Source organism: Pristiophorus japonicus, chromosome 5 (assembly GCF_044704955.1).
Source record: "Pristiophorus japonicus isolate sPriJap1 chromosome 5, sPriJap1.hap1, whole genome shotgun sequence".
In the NCBI taxonomy this organism is placed as follows: Eukaryota; Metazoa; Chordata; class Chondrichthyes; family Pristiophoridae; genus Pristiophorus; species Pristiophorus japonicus.
Genome location: NC_091981.1, coordinates 276,141,168 through 276,154,988, shown reverse-complemented (window position 1 = coordinate 276,154,988; position 13,821 = coordinate 276,141,168). Strand labels below are relative to the sequence as shown.

Here is a 13,821-nt window from a genome sequence, read left to right as displayed (position 1 = left end):
TAATTCATCCACCTTATTACGGATACTCCTTGCATTAAGACACAAAGCCTTCAGGCTTGTTTTTTTAACACCCTTTGTCCTTTTAGAATTATGATGTAGTGTTTCTTGCCTTTGTTTACTCGGCCTTCCACTATTGTTTTTTACCTTTCTACCATCTGTTTCTGACTCCATATTACTTCGCCCTGTCTCGCTACATAGATTCCCATGCCCCTGCCATATAAGTTTAAACACTCCCGAACTGCATTAGCAAATGTTACCCCCAGGACATCAGTTCCAGTCCTGCCCAAGTGCAAACCGTCCCGTTTGTACAGGTCCCACTTTCCCCAGAACTGGTTCCAATGTCCCAGGAATTTGAATCCCTCCCTCTTGCACCACTGTTCAAGCCACGTATTTATTCTAACTATCCTGCTCCCTCTACTCTGATTAGCACGGGGCACTGGTAGCAATCCAGAGATTACTACCTTTGAGGTCTTACTTTTTAATTTAACTCCTAGCTCCCTAAATTCAGCTTGTAGGACCTCTTCCTGCATCTTACCTATATCGTTGGTACCTACATGTACCATGACAACTGGCTGTTCACCCTCCCTCTCCAGAATGCTCTGCAGCTGCTCAGAGACATCCTTGACCCTTGCACCAGGGAGGCAACATACCATCCTGGAGTCTCGGTTGCGGCCGCAGTAACTCCTATCTATTCCCCTTCCAATAGAGTCCCCTATCACTATAACTCTCCCAATTTTTTTCCCGCCCTTCTGTGCAGCAGAGTCACCCATGGTGCCATGAACCTGGCTGCTGGTGCCTTCCCCTGGTAAGTCATCTCCCCCAACAGTATCCAAAACGGTATATCTGTTTTGGAGGGAGGTGACCGCAAATGGCCTACTCCTGCTCCTATTCCTTATGTCCACTAGCTTTAGACTCTCTAGCCAGAGGAAACAACTTCTCAGCATCTACCCTGTAGATCCCCCCACAGAATCTTGTATGTTTCAACAAGATCACCTCTCATTCTTCTAAACTCCAGAGAGTATACATAAAGAAATTTCACCAGGGGACAGAAAGTGGCAGCAAAAAGAAAAGGTCATCACAAACTGAAGCACCCCTACTCAATGCAATTCCTTGCACTCTTACCAATATTACAATGGAAGCAGTTTCATGGCACCACAGTGGTTTCTCAAACATATTTAACAATCATGTTTTTTTAAAGCGGCATGTGCCAAGATACCAGATTTTTAACAATTCGTTCCAGGATTAGGGGGTTGCTGGCAAAGCCAGCATTTATTGCCCATTTCCAATTGCCCTTGAGAAGGTGGTGGTGAGCTGCCTTCTTGAACCACTGCAGTCCATGTGGTGAAGGTACTCCTACGATGCTGTTACGGAGGGAGTTCCAGGATTTTAACCCAGCGACAATGAAGGAACGGCAATTATATTTCCACATCAGGATGGTGTGTAACTTGGAGGGGAACTTGGAGGGATGGTGTTCCCATGCGCCTGCTGCCCTTGTCCTTCTAGGTGGTAGAGGTCGCAGGTTTGGGAGGTGCTGTTGAAGAAGCTTTAGCGAGTTGGTGCAGTGCATCTTATAGATATGCAGCAACTGACAAAATTGAAAAATTCTTCAACTCTTTCTTACTTATCCTGTTTCATAATTTTAGAGAGGAGCCAGCAAATGATCTTTAAAAAGAAAAGGATTGTGACATGCAGGAGACAATCAGTCTGGCACTGGGCATACGTCACCACTACTGACAAGACCATCATCAGCCCAGCTTCTTTATAGTTCATTGGGGAAAAATAAAGAAAGTCAAGCTCACATCTTCTGCCATCAATTTTTGGAAATCCAGCAGTGTGGTGGATTTTGTGTCGCTGCGTTATTTATAGTGGCAAACAAGAGCTGAATTATGTGTTGATTCAGCTTTAATTTGATAATATAAGTGGGGTTTTGGACAGCAGCAACAAAATAAATTATGTTGAGGGCAAGAAGAAAATATTTCTGAATTATCTCCAGGCAACTGAATGATGTAGCGAGTCAAGACATATGTTGTGAATTCAGACCATACCAAGGAGATAAAACTATCGTCGTCAGCTCTATGTAGGGATCCTGCACAAAATGAGATTCAGCCAGCCCAGTCCAACTGCCATTAATCTGGAGCCCAGAGAACAGAACTGCCCATAACTCAACACAGCAAAGCCATAAAGACAGCTGGTGTGAGAAGAGGAGATATCATCATGGCAAAGGGTGCGTTGCAGAGGCTTGCGTTCAGTGTTGGGACAGTGTCCAATTTTCTTCCAACATCCTGCATCTCACCCTCTACTGTAAAGGACCTAAGAGCACCTGATACATAAGGGGCTCCAAAATAAAAACATTTGAAAGGTTTTTGATTACAATGCAAAACAAATTAGTTATTTTAACCCTGTGCAGATCATTGATGGGATACATTTGGAACACCATGTGCAATTTTGGGCATCCTGCTTTCAAAGGTACATGAACAATTTGGAGAGCTTTGACGAGAGGAACAAGGGTGATCCTGGCTTTTGGCACTCTAGGAAGAAGAGACTGACGGGGCTAAAATGTATTTCCATCGGAAAAATGTATGGAGGTGGCGTGACTTGAACATAATCCAGGGATGCCAGAAACATCACTGTATGCCCGCAGAGCCATAACATCTGGAATTCCCTCACCAAACCTTTCCCCCCTCTCTCCTGCTTGAAGATACTCCTTTAAACCTATCTCATTGACTCAACTAATATCTCATGATGTGACTTGGTGTCAAATTTTGTTTGATAACACCCCTATGAAGCAAGGAGGGATATTTAAAAGCACTATATAAATGCAAGTTGCTGTTGCTGCATGAAGAAACTAGCCAAAAATCTTTTCAAATAAAACCGAGGGCTGGATTATGGTTTTCCTATTTCTTCCACAGTTGGCTAGTCTTTGAAACAGTGCCACAAATGTTATCAGTGAGAATGGACAAGGATCCTCAAATAAGAGTCCAATTCATCAGAAGGCAAAGAATGATATACTTAAAAAAATCAAAAGACCCAATCATTTTCTGGAGTGAACAGCATTGTAGTCATAGAATCATAGAATGGTTACAGCACGGAAGGCGGCCATTCGGCCCATCGAACCCGTGCCGGCTCTCTGCAAGAGCACCTCAGCTAATCCCACTCCCCTGCCCTTTCCCCGTAGCCCTGAAAATTGTTTTGTTTCAGCTACTTATCCAACTCCTTTTTGAAAGCTGTGATTGAGTCTGCCTTTCAGATAGTGCATTCCAGATCCTAAACACTCACTGCGTTAAAAGTTTTTTCTTATGTCGCCTTTGGCACAAGAACCAATTACCTTAAATCGGTGTCCTCTGCTTCTTGACCCTTCCGCAAATGGGAACAGTTTCTCTCGATCTGCTCTGTCCAGACCCATCATGATTTTGAACACTTCTATCAAATCTCCTCTCAACGTTCTCTGCTCTAAGGAGAACAACCCCAGCATCTCTAGTCTATCCAGTAACTGAAGTCCCTCATCCCTGGAATCATTCTCGTAAATCTTTTCTGCACCCTCTCCAAGGCCTTCACATCCTTCCTAAAGTGCGGTGCCCAGAATGGGACACAATACTCCAGTTGAGGCTGAACCAGTATTTTATAAAAGTTCATCATAATGTCTTTGCTTTTGTACTCTATGCCTCTACTTATGAAGTCCAGGATCCTGTTTGCTTTGTAACTGCGTTCTCTCCTGCCACCTTCAACGATTTGTGCACATATACCCCTAGGTCTCTCTGTTCATGCACCTCCTTTAGGATTGTACCCTTTAGTTAATATTGTTGCTGCTCATTCTTTCTAACAAACTGTATCGCTTCATACTTTTCTGGGTTAAATTTCATCTGCCACATGGCCGCCCATTTCACCAGCCTCTCTATGTCTTCTTGAATTCTATCACTATCTTCTTCACTGTTCACTATACTTCCAAGTTTTGTGCCACCTGCACATTTTGAAATTGTGCCCTGTACTCCCAAGTCCAAGTCATTAATATATATTAAGCAGTGGTCTTCGTACCAACTCCTGGGGAATACCACTGTATGCTTAATACAAAAGCAAAATACTGCGGATGCTGGAAATCTGAAGTTAAAACAGAAAATGCTGGAAATATTCAGCAGTAAGAGGCGGTAATGGCCGGTAAGGCCTTACCGACTGGAGGCAGGTGGAGGGTGCGACCCTACTGCAATCACCCCCGGGTCGGAGGCAGCGGAAACGGGTTTCCTCCGTGTCCCGACTTTCCGCTCCGCCTGGTGCTCCAACTCCTCGTCAGCCGCGCATCGACCCCTTTTCCGCTCCGTGGAGGAAATTACCCCGTGGAAGTGCGTCCGCCGCCGGTCGGTGCCCCTGACAGCTTCGTGAGGCGGGAAGCTGCCGGTGGCTTGCCGGTGTGGCCGCCCTTAAAGGGAAGGGTGGACCGCCACGGCTGGGCCGCCAACAGGCAGCCCGATACTTCCTTTTGGTGGCCCAGGCGTCCCTTCCCTTTAACTGAAGGGGAGGGACATTGCTACGCGTCAGCGCGACGCACATGTCCTCGTCGCGTTGACATCATCACTGCCACACTGACGGTCAGCGCGACAGTGATGGCCACCGCCACGCTCCCAACCCTACACCGCCTCAAACAGCGATCCAACTGGGAGGCAATGTCACAGTTAAAGAGCCAAAATTTCTGCCTTTTTCCGCCAGACGGTAATATTTCAAATAATTCGAATTATCCGCCCGAAATGGGGCAGAGGGCAATTTCCACCCCCCGAGAGACTATAATTAAGGACAGGGCAACGGAACACCTCGAACATTTTCAGTTGATCAGAGAGAGTCAGCGTGGATTTGTGAAAGGTTAGTCATGCCTGACAAACTTGATTGAATTTTTTGAAGAGGTGACTAAAGTAATGGACAGGGGAATGTCTCTGGATGTTATTTATATGAACTTCCAGACGGCATTTGATAAAGTCCCAAATAAGAGACTGTTAAATCAGGTCGAAGCCCATGGAATTCAGGGCAAATTATTGACCTGGATAGGAAATTGGCTGAGCAGCAGGAGACAAGCAGTAGGGATAATGAGTAAGTACTCAAATTGGCAGGATGTGATGGGGTCTCAGCTATTCACAGTATTTATTAATGACTTAGATGATGGCATAGAAAGTCATATATCCAAATTTGCCATTGGCACAAAGATAGGCGACATTGTAGACAGTGTAGGTGAAAGCATAAAATTACAAAGGGATATGGATAGATTAAGTGAATGGGCAAAACTGTGGCAAATGGATTTCAATGGAAGCAAAATGTGAGGTCGTCCACTTTGGACCTAAAAAGGAAAAAACAGGGTACTTGCTAAATGGTGATAAGCTAACAGTGGGGGTCCAATGAGACTTGGGGGTCCAGGTCTGGGAGGGCACCGAGCACCTTGGGTCTCGTCGCCGAGAGCATGCTGAAATCAAACACAGACAGCGGAAGGAGCGTGTGGCAAACCAGACTCCCCACCCACCCTTTCCTTCAACCACTGTCTGTCCCACCTGTGACAGAGACTGTAATTCCTGTATTGGACTGTACAGTCACCTGAGAACTCACTTTTAGAGTGGAAGCAAGTCTTCCTCGATTTTGAGGGACTGCCTATGATGATGATGAGTACTGATGGTGAAAAGACACACTGCAATGCTCAGAAATGCTTGTACCAGAGACTCTGTGATATTCCTTACGAAGCCATCGAACAAATCATTGATGGAAGACACAGAATCGGATGGGTGACAGTGGACAACCTGAAAACTCTAGACTGAAGTCTCAAAATCAGCTAATTAAGATTTATCAGCAATATGAACCAAGCAGGCAAGTCCCACATACGTTTAACTTTGTATCTACCACCAAAAAATAACCTTCCAAAGTACTCTGTGTAAAGGTTAAGTCTACAGTGGGTACAACTATTTCCTCTCCCTAGTTCAAAATGAACCCGATAAGAGCTTCAGGGAATGTGCCAATAGCTTCCAATTCTTTCCAAGTTAAATGTATACTGCAGAATATGACCCCACGACGGTATCAAATGACTTAAATAAATACTTGGCTTGTGTTTTTCAAAGTTACCATGATATGGCAGCTCTGCCAATTGACATCACTGTCTTCTTTGCTGTTTTGAGGCTTTGAAGTGGAAATATGACATTCTGTTGCTGATCCTTAGCTTCTGGCACTCTTCCCCTCCCCCTGCTCACTGCTTGAGACAGGAACTGGGGGCCAAGGTTAACAAACAGAACTTCACAGTTACATTCCTCAGTCTCAAGAACAGAGAAGATGGTGCACTCCCATCTAAAGGCAAGGAAATGTGGTCTTTGCAATACACCACAAGAGTCCATCCATCTGTTGTTGTTCTGCAATCCACCCACTCTACCTCCCACCTCAAAGAGTGAGTGCAGAGGTGAAGTGCGAACAGAATGTAACTATGGCAATGTAGGGGGTTCCCCAACCGTGGCCCATTCCAAAAACCTACAAACAAGGCCACTGGTTTGCAGTTTTCACGGAAAGACAAGATGAAAATAAAGGTACGCCAAAACACTAACAACATTTCTGGGCTCACAAGTAATAAAAATGGAATGTGGCTTATCTAGTCACCACAAATTGGCAGCCCCAGGTATAGGGACTGGTAGTACCCGAGTATACTATGAGCATGATCATTTGTCTTCTGTTCCCTCAAAAAATATGAAAAGAACTGTTGAATTTCTTGCCTGAGATACTGGTACAAATCTCAGAGTCAAGTATAATGGGAATAAAATGTGACTTATTCAGTCACCATAAAGTCCTAGCCTGCTTTTATGAGTTAAAAAAGATCAGTCGGTATTTTTCATCAGAATAGAGTACTGTTCTGGAGTACTCCTTTAAAATGAGAAGAAAATACACGGTCTGAACTTGCAAACATGATTCCTTACCATGACCTGGCAACCCATCCTCAGTAAAAAGCCGTGGTTCAAGATGTTTCAGAGAACTTCTTCCTTTGAGTCGAGCAAGCAGCTGCCAAAATATCAAAATATAGATCAATAATGAAGTGCCTAATTACTTCGAATTTCACTTAAAACTGTATAAAACTCTGTTGTGGCAACTCTTTTCCCTGCTCCTGATCACAACTGTGTAATAGTAAAGGAACTCAGGCAGAAACTATGTTGGGCCAACCACCATTGAGCTTTAACTACCTTCTTGAATGTCCAAACATTGCGACTACTCATGGAGGATATGTCTCTTAAAAATATTACTGGTTGTGGGGTCTGATTGCGGGAAAAGCCTTGATTTTAATTTTTGGTTCTCTGGAATACAGATGTTAAAATATTTTTTGCCCGATAGGAGAAAGCCTTGCTGTGTTAGGGAGGATTCTTGACTTTTCAGTTGAAGGGCTCAAGCTATAGAATTCTCAGTCAGCAAACTCCTCAGTAGGCAATAAAAGATGCTCCTGAAACTCTCAGGCCAGTTTCGGTGGTATAGTTCAACAACAACAACTTACATTTATATAGCGCCTTTAACATAGCAAAACGTCCCCAGGCGCTTTAAAGGAGCATTATCAAACAAAATTTGACACTGAGCCACATAAGGAGATATTAGGAAAGGGCTTGGTCAAAGAGGTAGGTTTTAAGGAACATCTTAAAGGAGGAAAGGTGGAGAGATGGGGAGGATTAGGGAGGGAATTCCAGAGCTTAGGGCCTTGGCAGATGAAGGCATGGCCGCCAACGGTAGAGCGATGATAATCAGGGATGTGCACGAGGTGAGAATTGGAGGTGCACAGAGATCTTGGAGGGTTGTAGGGCTGGAGGAGGTTACAGATATAGGGAAGGGCAAGGCCATAGAGGGATTTCAAAACAAGTATGAGAATTTTAAAATCGAGGAGTTGTCAGACCGGGAGTCAATGTAGGTCAGCGAGCATAGTGGTGATGGATTCAGTACTTTCAGCAAGGTTTTTTCCCACAACAGGAAGTTAATACATTAAAAGCTTTATAAGGGAAATCTCAAGATGAATATGCAGATCAGATGTAGCATTGGCCAGATGGAAAGTAAATCTGTTATTCTTCTCCAAGAATATGACAACCCTAAACTCAAAAGAACAGTTGTACACCCAAGCCCATTATAAACTAGGTCAACACTACAACTCAGTGTACCAAGGAACTGTACAGCCAGTCAAATGGGGAGACTTCAGTCCAGCCTAGAGTTAAACCAAACTCCCAAGAGTGAAAGGATAATGTACTAACTCAATAATTATGAAGCTAGATCTAAAAGCGATAGAAGCAAGAGTAAATTAACCTAATCTCATCGGACCCATTTCTTTTCACATCAAATTGTATTTATCTTGTGCCTTTAATTTAGAAACTGCCTAAGGTGCTTCATAACAGAAGAAAATAGTGGAACGGATGTCGAGCTAGAAGAGGAGATTAGGAGGGTTAACCAAAAGATGGACTTTGTGGAGAGATGTGCAAGGAGTAGGGCTGAGCTAGTTGAAGACTATCAACGATGGAAGACTGGAGGGGTATGGGGGGGGGGGGGGGCAGAAATGGAAGACTGAAGAAGGTTAGAGTTAAAGAATCAAATGCTATGGTGGGGTATATACAGCTGGAGGAATGGCAGAGATAAGGTGAGATAGGTCATGGCAGAAGGTGAAGGTGACGATTTTAAATTTAATGCACTGTGGGACAGGAAGCTAATGTAGGTCAGTCAGTATGGGGCGGCGGGGGAGGGGGGCTGCCTGTTGCTCTATCCGTCTCTTGCTCGGGTAGAGTGATAAATACAATGAGCCTATCACTTCCTGATAAACACGTACACCAGGAAACTAAAATCAGTTCCCACCATTTACATTGAAATGGTTGTGCTGGCAACCCTTCCACGAGTGTTGGTCCGCTTTGTAATGACTTAAAAAAAAATGTATTTTATTCTTGAAAATTATTGGCAGGAGGATCAACAGTTTCATCATTCTGTGATCATCATGGATTCAGAAGGGGGAGGTCCTGCCTAACCAACCTCCTTAAACTTACATATGGAAGTGACAACCCAAGCGGACTTCGAGAAGCCCTGTATAGCATTGTATCTCAACTTCCATTTGTCACAATTTGACACTAAAGACCATTACTGAAACTCAAAAACATTCAGGACTCGGGGTAAACCCTTGGAGCGGATGAGAAATTGGCTAAAGCAGAGGTTACCAGGGGGCCGCGAGGAGGACGGGATGGCCACGAACAAGAGCAACCGAAGCAGCCCTGCGGAGCGAGAGCAGGTCTGTTATGGGGCAATGTCTGCAAATTTCTGGAAGAGGACACTGGACCTATCAGAACTGCTTCTGGTGCAACGGTATTCGATTACAATTCATCAGAAGCAGCCACGATAGGTCCAATTTTCGCTTCTAGAAATTGCCGTGGATTCTAATATCCCAGGCTGTAGAACATAAGAAGAACATAAGAATTAGGAACAGGAGTAGGCCATCTAGCCCCTCGAGCCTGCTCCACCATTCAAAAAGATCATGGCTGATCTGGCCGTGGACTCAGCTCCACTTACCCGCCCGCTTCCCATAACCCTTAATTCCCTTATTGGTTAAAAATCTAATAAGAGTAGTGAGATCACCCCATAATACACCCTCCTTGCTATGGGAGGCAGCATCAGTGGGACTCCTGACTGCTGCGTCAAAGCAGACACCCTTGAAGCAGTTGGCCATTTGAGGCACACAATCACGACTGAAGGCACGATAAGCATTTTGAGCTTCTCTCACTTTTTGAAACCAGCAGGATTGAACTCTGCCATCTTTTTGCGGAATGCAAAATGCTGTTCCTTAGAAAAAAAGGGTGGGGGGGCAAGAATGAGAAATGAATCTCCAAAAGGGGGGAGGTGGCTCAGCAAAATAACTTTGGGAACCTCTGGGCTAAATGAGAATACAAGTTCTCATTTAGATCAGGGGGAGTATGAAGGGGGTGCTCCAAGGTTTGTGTTGAGACTGCTATTGTTTCTAGTTTGTGTCAGTGATCTGGTCGGATTGCACCTTGAATACTCTTCTGGTCATCAAGATACAAGAGAGATATCTGAAAAGTGATTTTAATAAAAGGTATCGAAGATGATTAAGTGAATAGAAAAGGTAAAACTGGAATATTACTTGAAGCTCAATAACGCGAATAAGATAATTTGACAAAAAAGGTAAATTTGAGATTAATGTCAGAAAATTCTCTATGCAAAGAGCGATCAAATTCTAAGAAAAGGTGAACCAAGTGGATGCTGAAATTGGGGGGAAATTGAAGATCTTTGTGCAGATAAACAAAGATGGGACTCTTAGCCTTCCTCATCTATAACTTATCTTGTGAATGAATATTGCTGAGAGTTTAAAAACAAAAGCTCCAAACAGTAAGAAGGAGATAGATGAGCAAATTTGTTGGCAAGTTTCAAAGGCGTGTAACAAAAATAGAGTAGTAATATTAGGAGACTTTAATTACCCTAATATAGGCTGGGAAAAACAGTGCTAAAGGTAGGGAAGGAGAGGAATTTCTGGTATGTGTACAGGAGAAAGTTATCGATCAATATGCCTCCAGTCCAACAAGGAAGGAAGAAGTGTTGGATCTGGGTCCGGGAAATGAAGTAGGGTAAGTGGAGTGTGTTACAGTAGGGGACCATCTAGCTAACAGTGACCGCAACATAATTCGGTTCAGAGTAATTATGGAAAGATACTAGAAAATATTGAAGATAAAAATGCTCATCTGGAGAAGACCTAATTTCAGTAATTTAAAAAGGGGCCTACCACATGTAGATTGGAAAAGGCAATTACAGGGTAAAGCAGCAACAGAGCAATAGAAGGCATTCAGGGAAGAGATAGATCTGGTCCAAACTAGGCACATTCCTTTGAGGGAAAAAGGTAGAGCATCCAAACTAATGCGCCCTGGTTGACAAAGGAAATAAAAGTTAGAAAACAGAAAAAGGAGGCTTTTGCAAATGTCAGGAGCAAGATTCAGTTATCAACCAGGAAGATTATGGAAAGTACAGTGTGGTGCCAAGAATGATACACAATACTCAAGCTGAGGCCTAACCAATGATTTATAAAGTTGCAGCATGATCTCTTTGCTTTTATAATTCAATTTAATGTTGCCTGCTAATCTTGTACGGGAGCCAAAGAGAGGTTATGAATAAAGAACTTTATAAATCACTGGTTAGGCCTCAGCTGGAGCATTGTGGACAATTCTGGGCACCACACCTCTGGAAAGACGCAAGGCCTTAGAAAGGGTATGGAGGAGTTTACCAGGAGAAGGTTTGAGTTGATCTAATAGAGTTTTTTTCGACGAAGAGGGATTTTGATAGAGTAGATAGAGAAAGGCTGTTCCCTCTGGCGAGTGGGTGAGCAACCAGAGGTCATGGATTTATTTCGTTGGCAAAAGATCTAGAGGGGAGATGAGGAGAATTTACTTCACTCAGAGTTGTCGGGATCTGGAACGCTCCACCTGAAATGGTGGTCGAAGCTGATTCCATAAATAATTTTAAGAGGGTGTTAGACAGGTGCTTGAGGCGGAGGAACTTGGAGGATTGCGAACAAAAAGCATGAAGTTGCGGGACTAAGTACGACTTGCTCTTTCAAAGAATCAGCGCAAGCATGACAGGCCGAATGGCCTCCTTCTGTGCTGTAAGTTCCGATGATTCTTTGAATACAGTTCATTTGCAATCAGGACCGCACCACGATTAAATCTGAACAATTACCAAGGACAGATAAATACAATCACAGCACGGAGATGCACTGATGTTTAGAGCGTGACTTGTCACCAAAAGAAACATCCCATTTGAAAAATGTATTTCACAAATGTTCATCAAGATGGACCAAATTAAAATCTAAATTAGTCCAATCATTAAAATAGCGACAAAATGAATTAATTCAGGAAAACATTAGTGTGGCCAATGTGATTAGCAAGTGACAGAGAGTGATTTGAAGCTTTGTTGTGGCATCAAAAATAGAAAACAATTTAAATCCCAATCCTGATGAGCGAGTTATTTGGCAGGTCTGTGCGACAGAAGCAGAAAACGCTGCCAATTAACGGAAATCTCTCACCGACCTGCCTTTTCAGACCCACCGTGTGCCCTGAAAGAGGCATTGTAAGACATTTCCCTATGTTTAAAATTCACTACAGAAAATGGTTGTTGTTTATATAGGCGAGGGAGCACCTGAAATGAAAGTACAGAACCCAGTGCTATTTAGGGCCATTCACGGGACAGGATTTCTCAGTTTAATAAGAATTCAACTCATGGACCAATTTCACTGAAATACCACCTACACTCTCTGAGGATCGCCTGCACTTTCTGAGGATTGCCTAAGATCACTTGCACACTCCCGAGGATCACCTGCACTCTCCGAGGATCATCTCCACTCTCTGAGGATCACCTATGATCACCAACACGCTGAAGATCACCTAAGATCACCTGCACTCTCAAAGGATTACCGGCACTCTCTGGGGATCGCCTACACTGTGAGGATCACCTGCGCTCTCAGAGGATCACCTAGGACCACCTATACTCTGAAGATCACCTAAGATCACTTGCACTCTTAGAGGATCACCTACACTCTGAAGATCACCTAAGATCGCCTGCACTCTCAGAGGACCACCGGCACTCTCTGGGGATCACTGGCACTCTCTGAGGATCACCTACACTCTCTGAGGATCACTACACTCTCTGGGGATCACCTCCACTCTCTGAGGATCACCGTCATTCTCAGAGGATCACCTCCACTCTCTGAAGATCACCTACGATCAATTGCACTCTCCCGAGGATCATCTGTACTCTCCGAGGATTACCTCCACTCTCTGAGGATCACCTACACGCTGAAGATGACCTAAGATCACCTGCGCTCTCAGAGGTTCACTACATTCTCAGAGGATCACCTACACTCTCTGAGGATCACTACACTCAGAGGATCACCTACACTCTCTGAGGATCACTACACTCAGAGGATCACCTACACTCTCTGAGGATCACTACACTCAGAGGATCACCTACACTCTCTGAGGATCACTACACTCAGAGGATCACCTACACTCTCTGAGGATCACTACACTCAGAGGATCACCTACACTCTCTGAGGATCACTACACTCTCTGGGGATCACGACACTCTCTGAGGTCAGTTATACTCTCTCAGGATCACTACACTCAGAGGATCACTACACCGGCACTCTCTAAGGATCACTACACTCTCTGAGGCCGCCGACACTGTGTGAGGAGGCCCCCATCTCCCCATCGCCTTACCTCGGTGCCCGACTCGCTCTGCCGGAAGTCGCTGGTCATACTGCCGGGCTAGTCATGCACCGTGAGGTAAAGCGGACAAGACCCGGACCCGGAGCAGTAGCAGCTAACCGCCAGCCGCCATCTTCACTCCCCTCTGACCCCACTTCCTCCTGCTGGTTGCTATGGCGACCCCAGGCACTCTGCACTTCTTCTGCTGCTGCCTCTTTCCCCAACACAGTCTCTGCCACATACTGCAAGACCAAGATTGTATATCTATTGTTAGATAGTAGTAATACTTAACAAAGATAATCATTTGTAAATGTTGTGCCCTGAACAAATAATTGATGTCAATTATGGTCTTTAAATTGAAAGCATCTTTTACTTCATTGAACTGCAATTTTAATTTTTTTTAAAATAATCTCACTTTCTCTGGTGTCTGCTGATTCACACGATTTTTGCCTCTTCATTTAAAACATGCCGAATAATGTATAATGGAAAGATCTCAACACTTCTGATCTCAAATCCCCAAAACAAAGAAACAATTTAAGAATTTTGACAAGGTGGAATAAAGAACACGTGTAAACAAGCATCATCATCATCATAGGCGGTC

General features: G+C 44.1%; 1 protein-coding gene across 1 annotated transcript in view; it reads right to left on the bottom strand.

Annotated features, from left to right (window-relative positions):
* Window positions 1–13,358, bottom strand: part of xrcc2 (X-ray repair complementing defective repair in Chinese hamster cells 2) — a 33,285-nt gene extending 19,927 nt beyond the window's left edge. The window contains exons 1-2 of the mRNA XM_070880113.1: window positions 13,233–13,358; window positions 6,924–7,005 (exon numbers count right to left, since the gene is read on the bottom strand). Coding sequence (XP_070736214.1) covers window positions 6,924–7,005; window positions 13,233–13,271 — 121 coding nt within the window. The 5' untranslated portion in view covers window positions 13,272–13,358. The remainder of the gene's footprint in view (window positions 1–6,923; window positions 7,006–13,232) is intronic.
* Window positions 13,359–13,821: the final 463 nt, after the last annotated feature.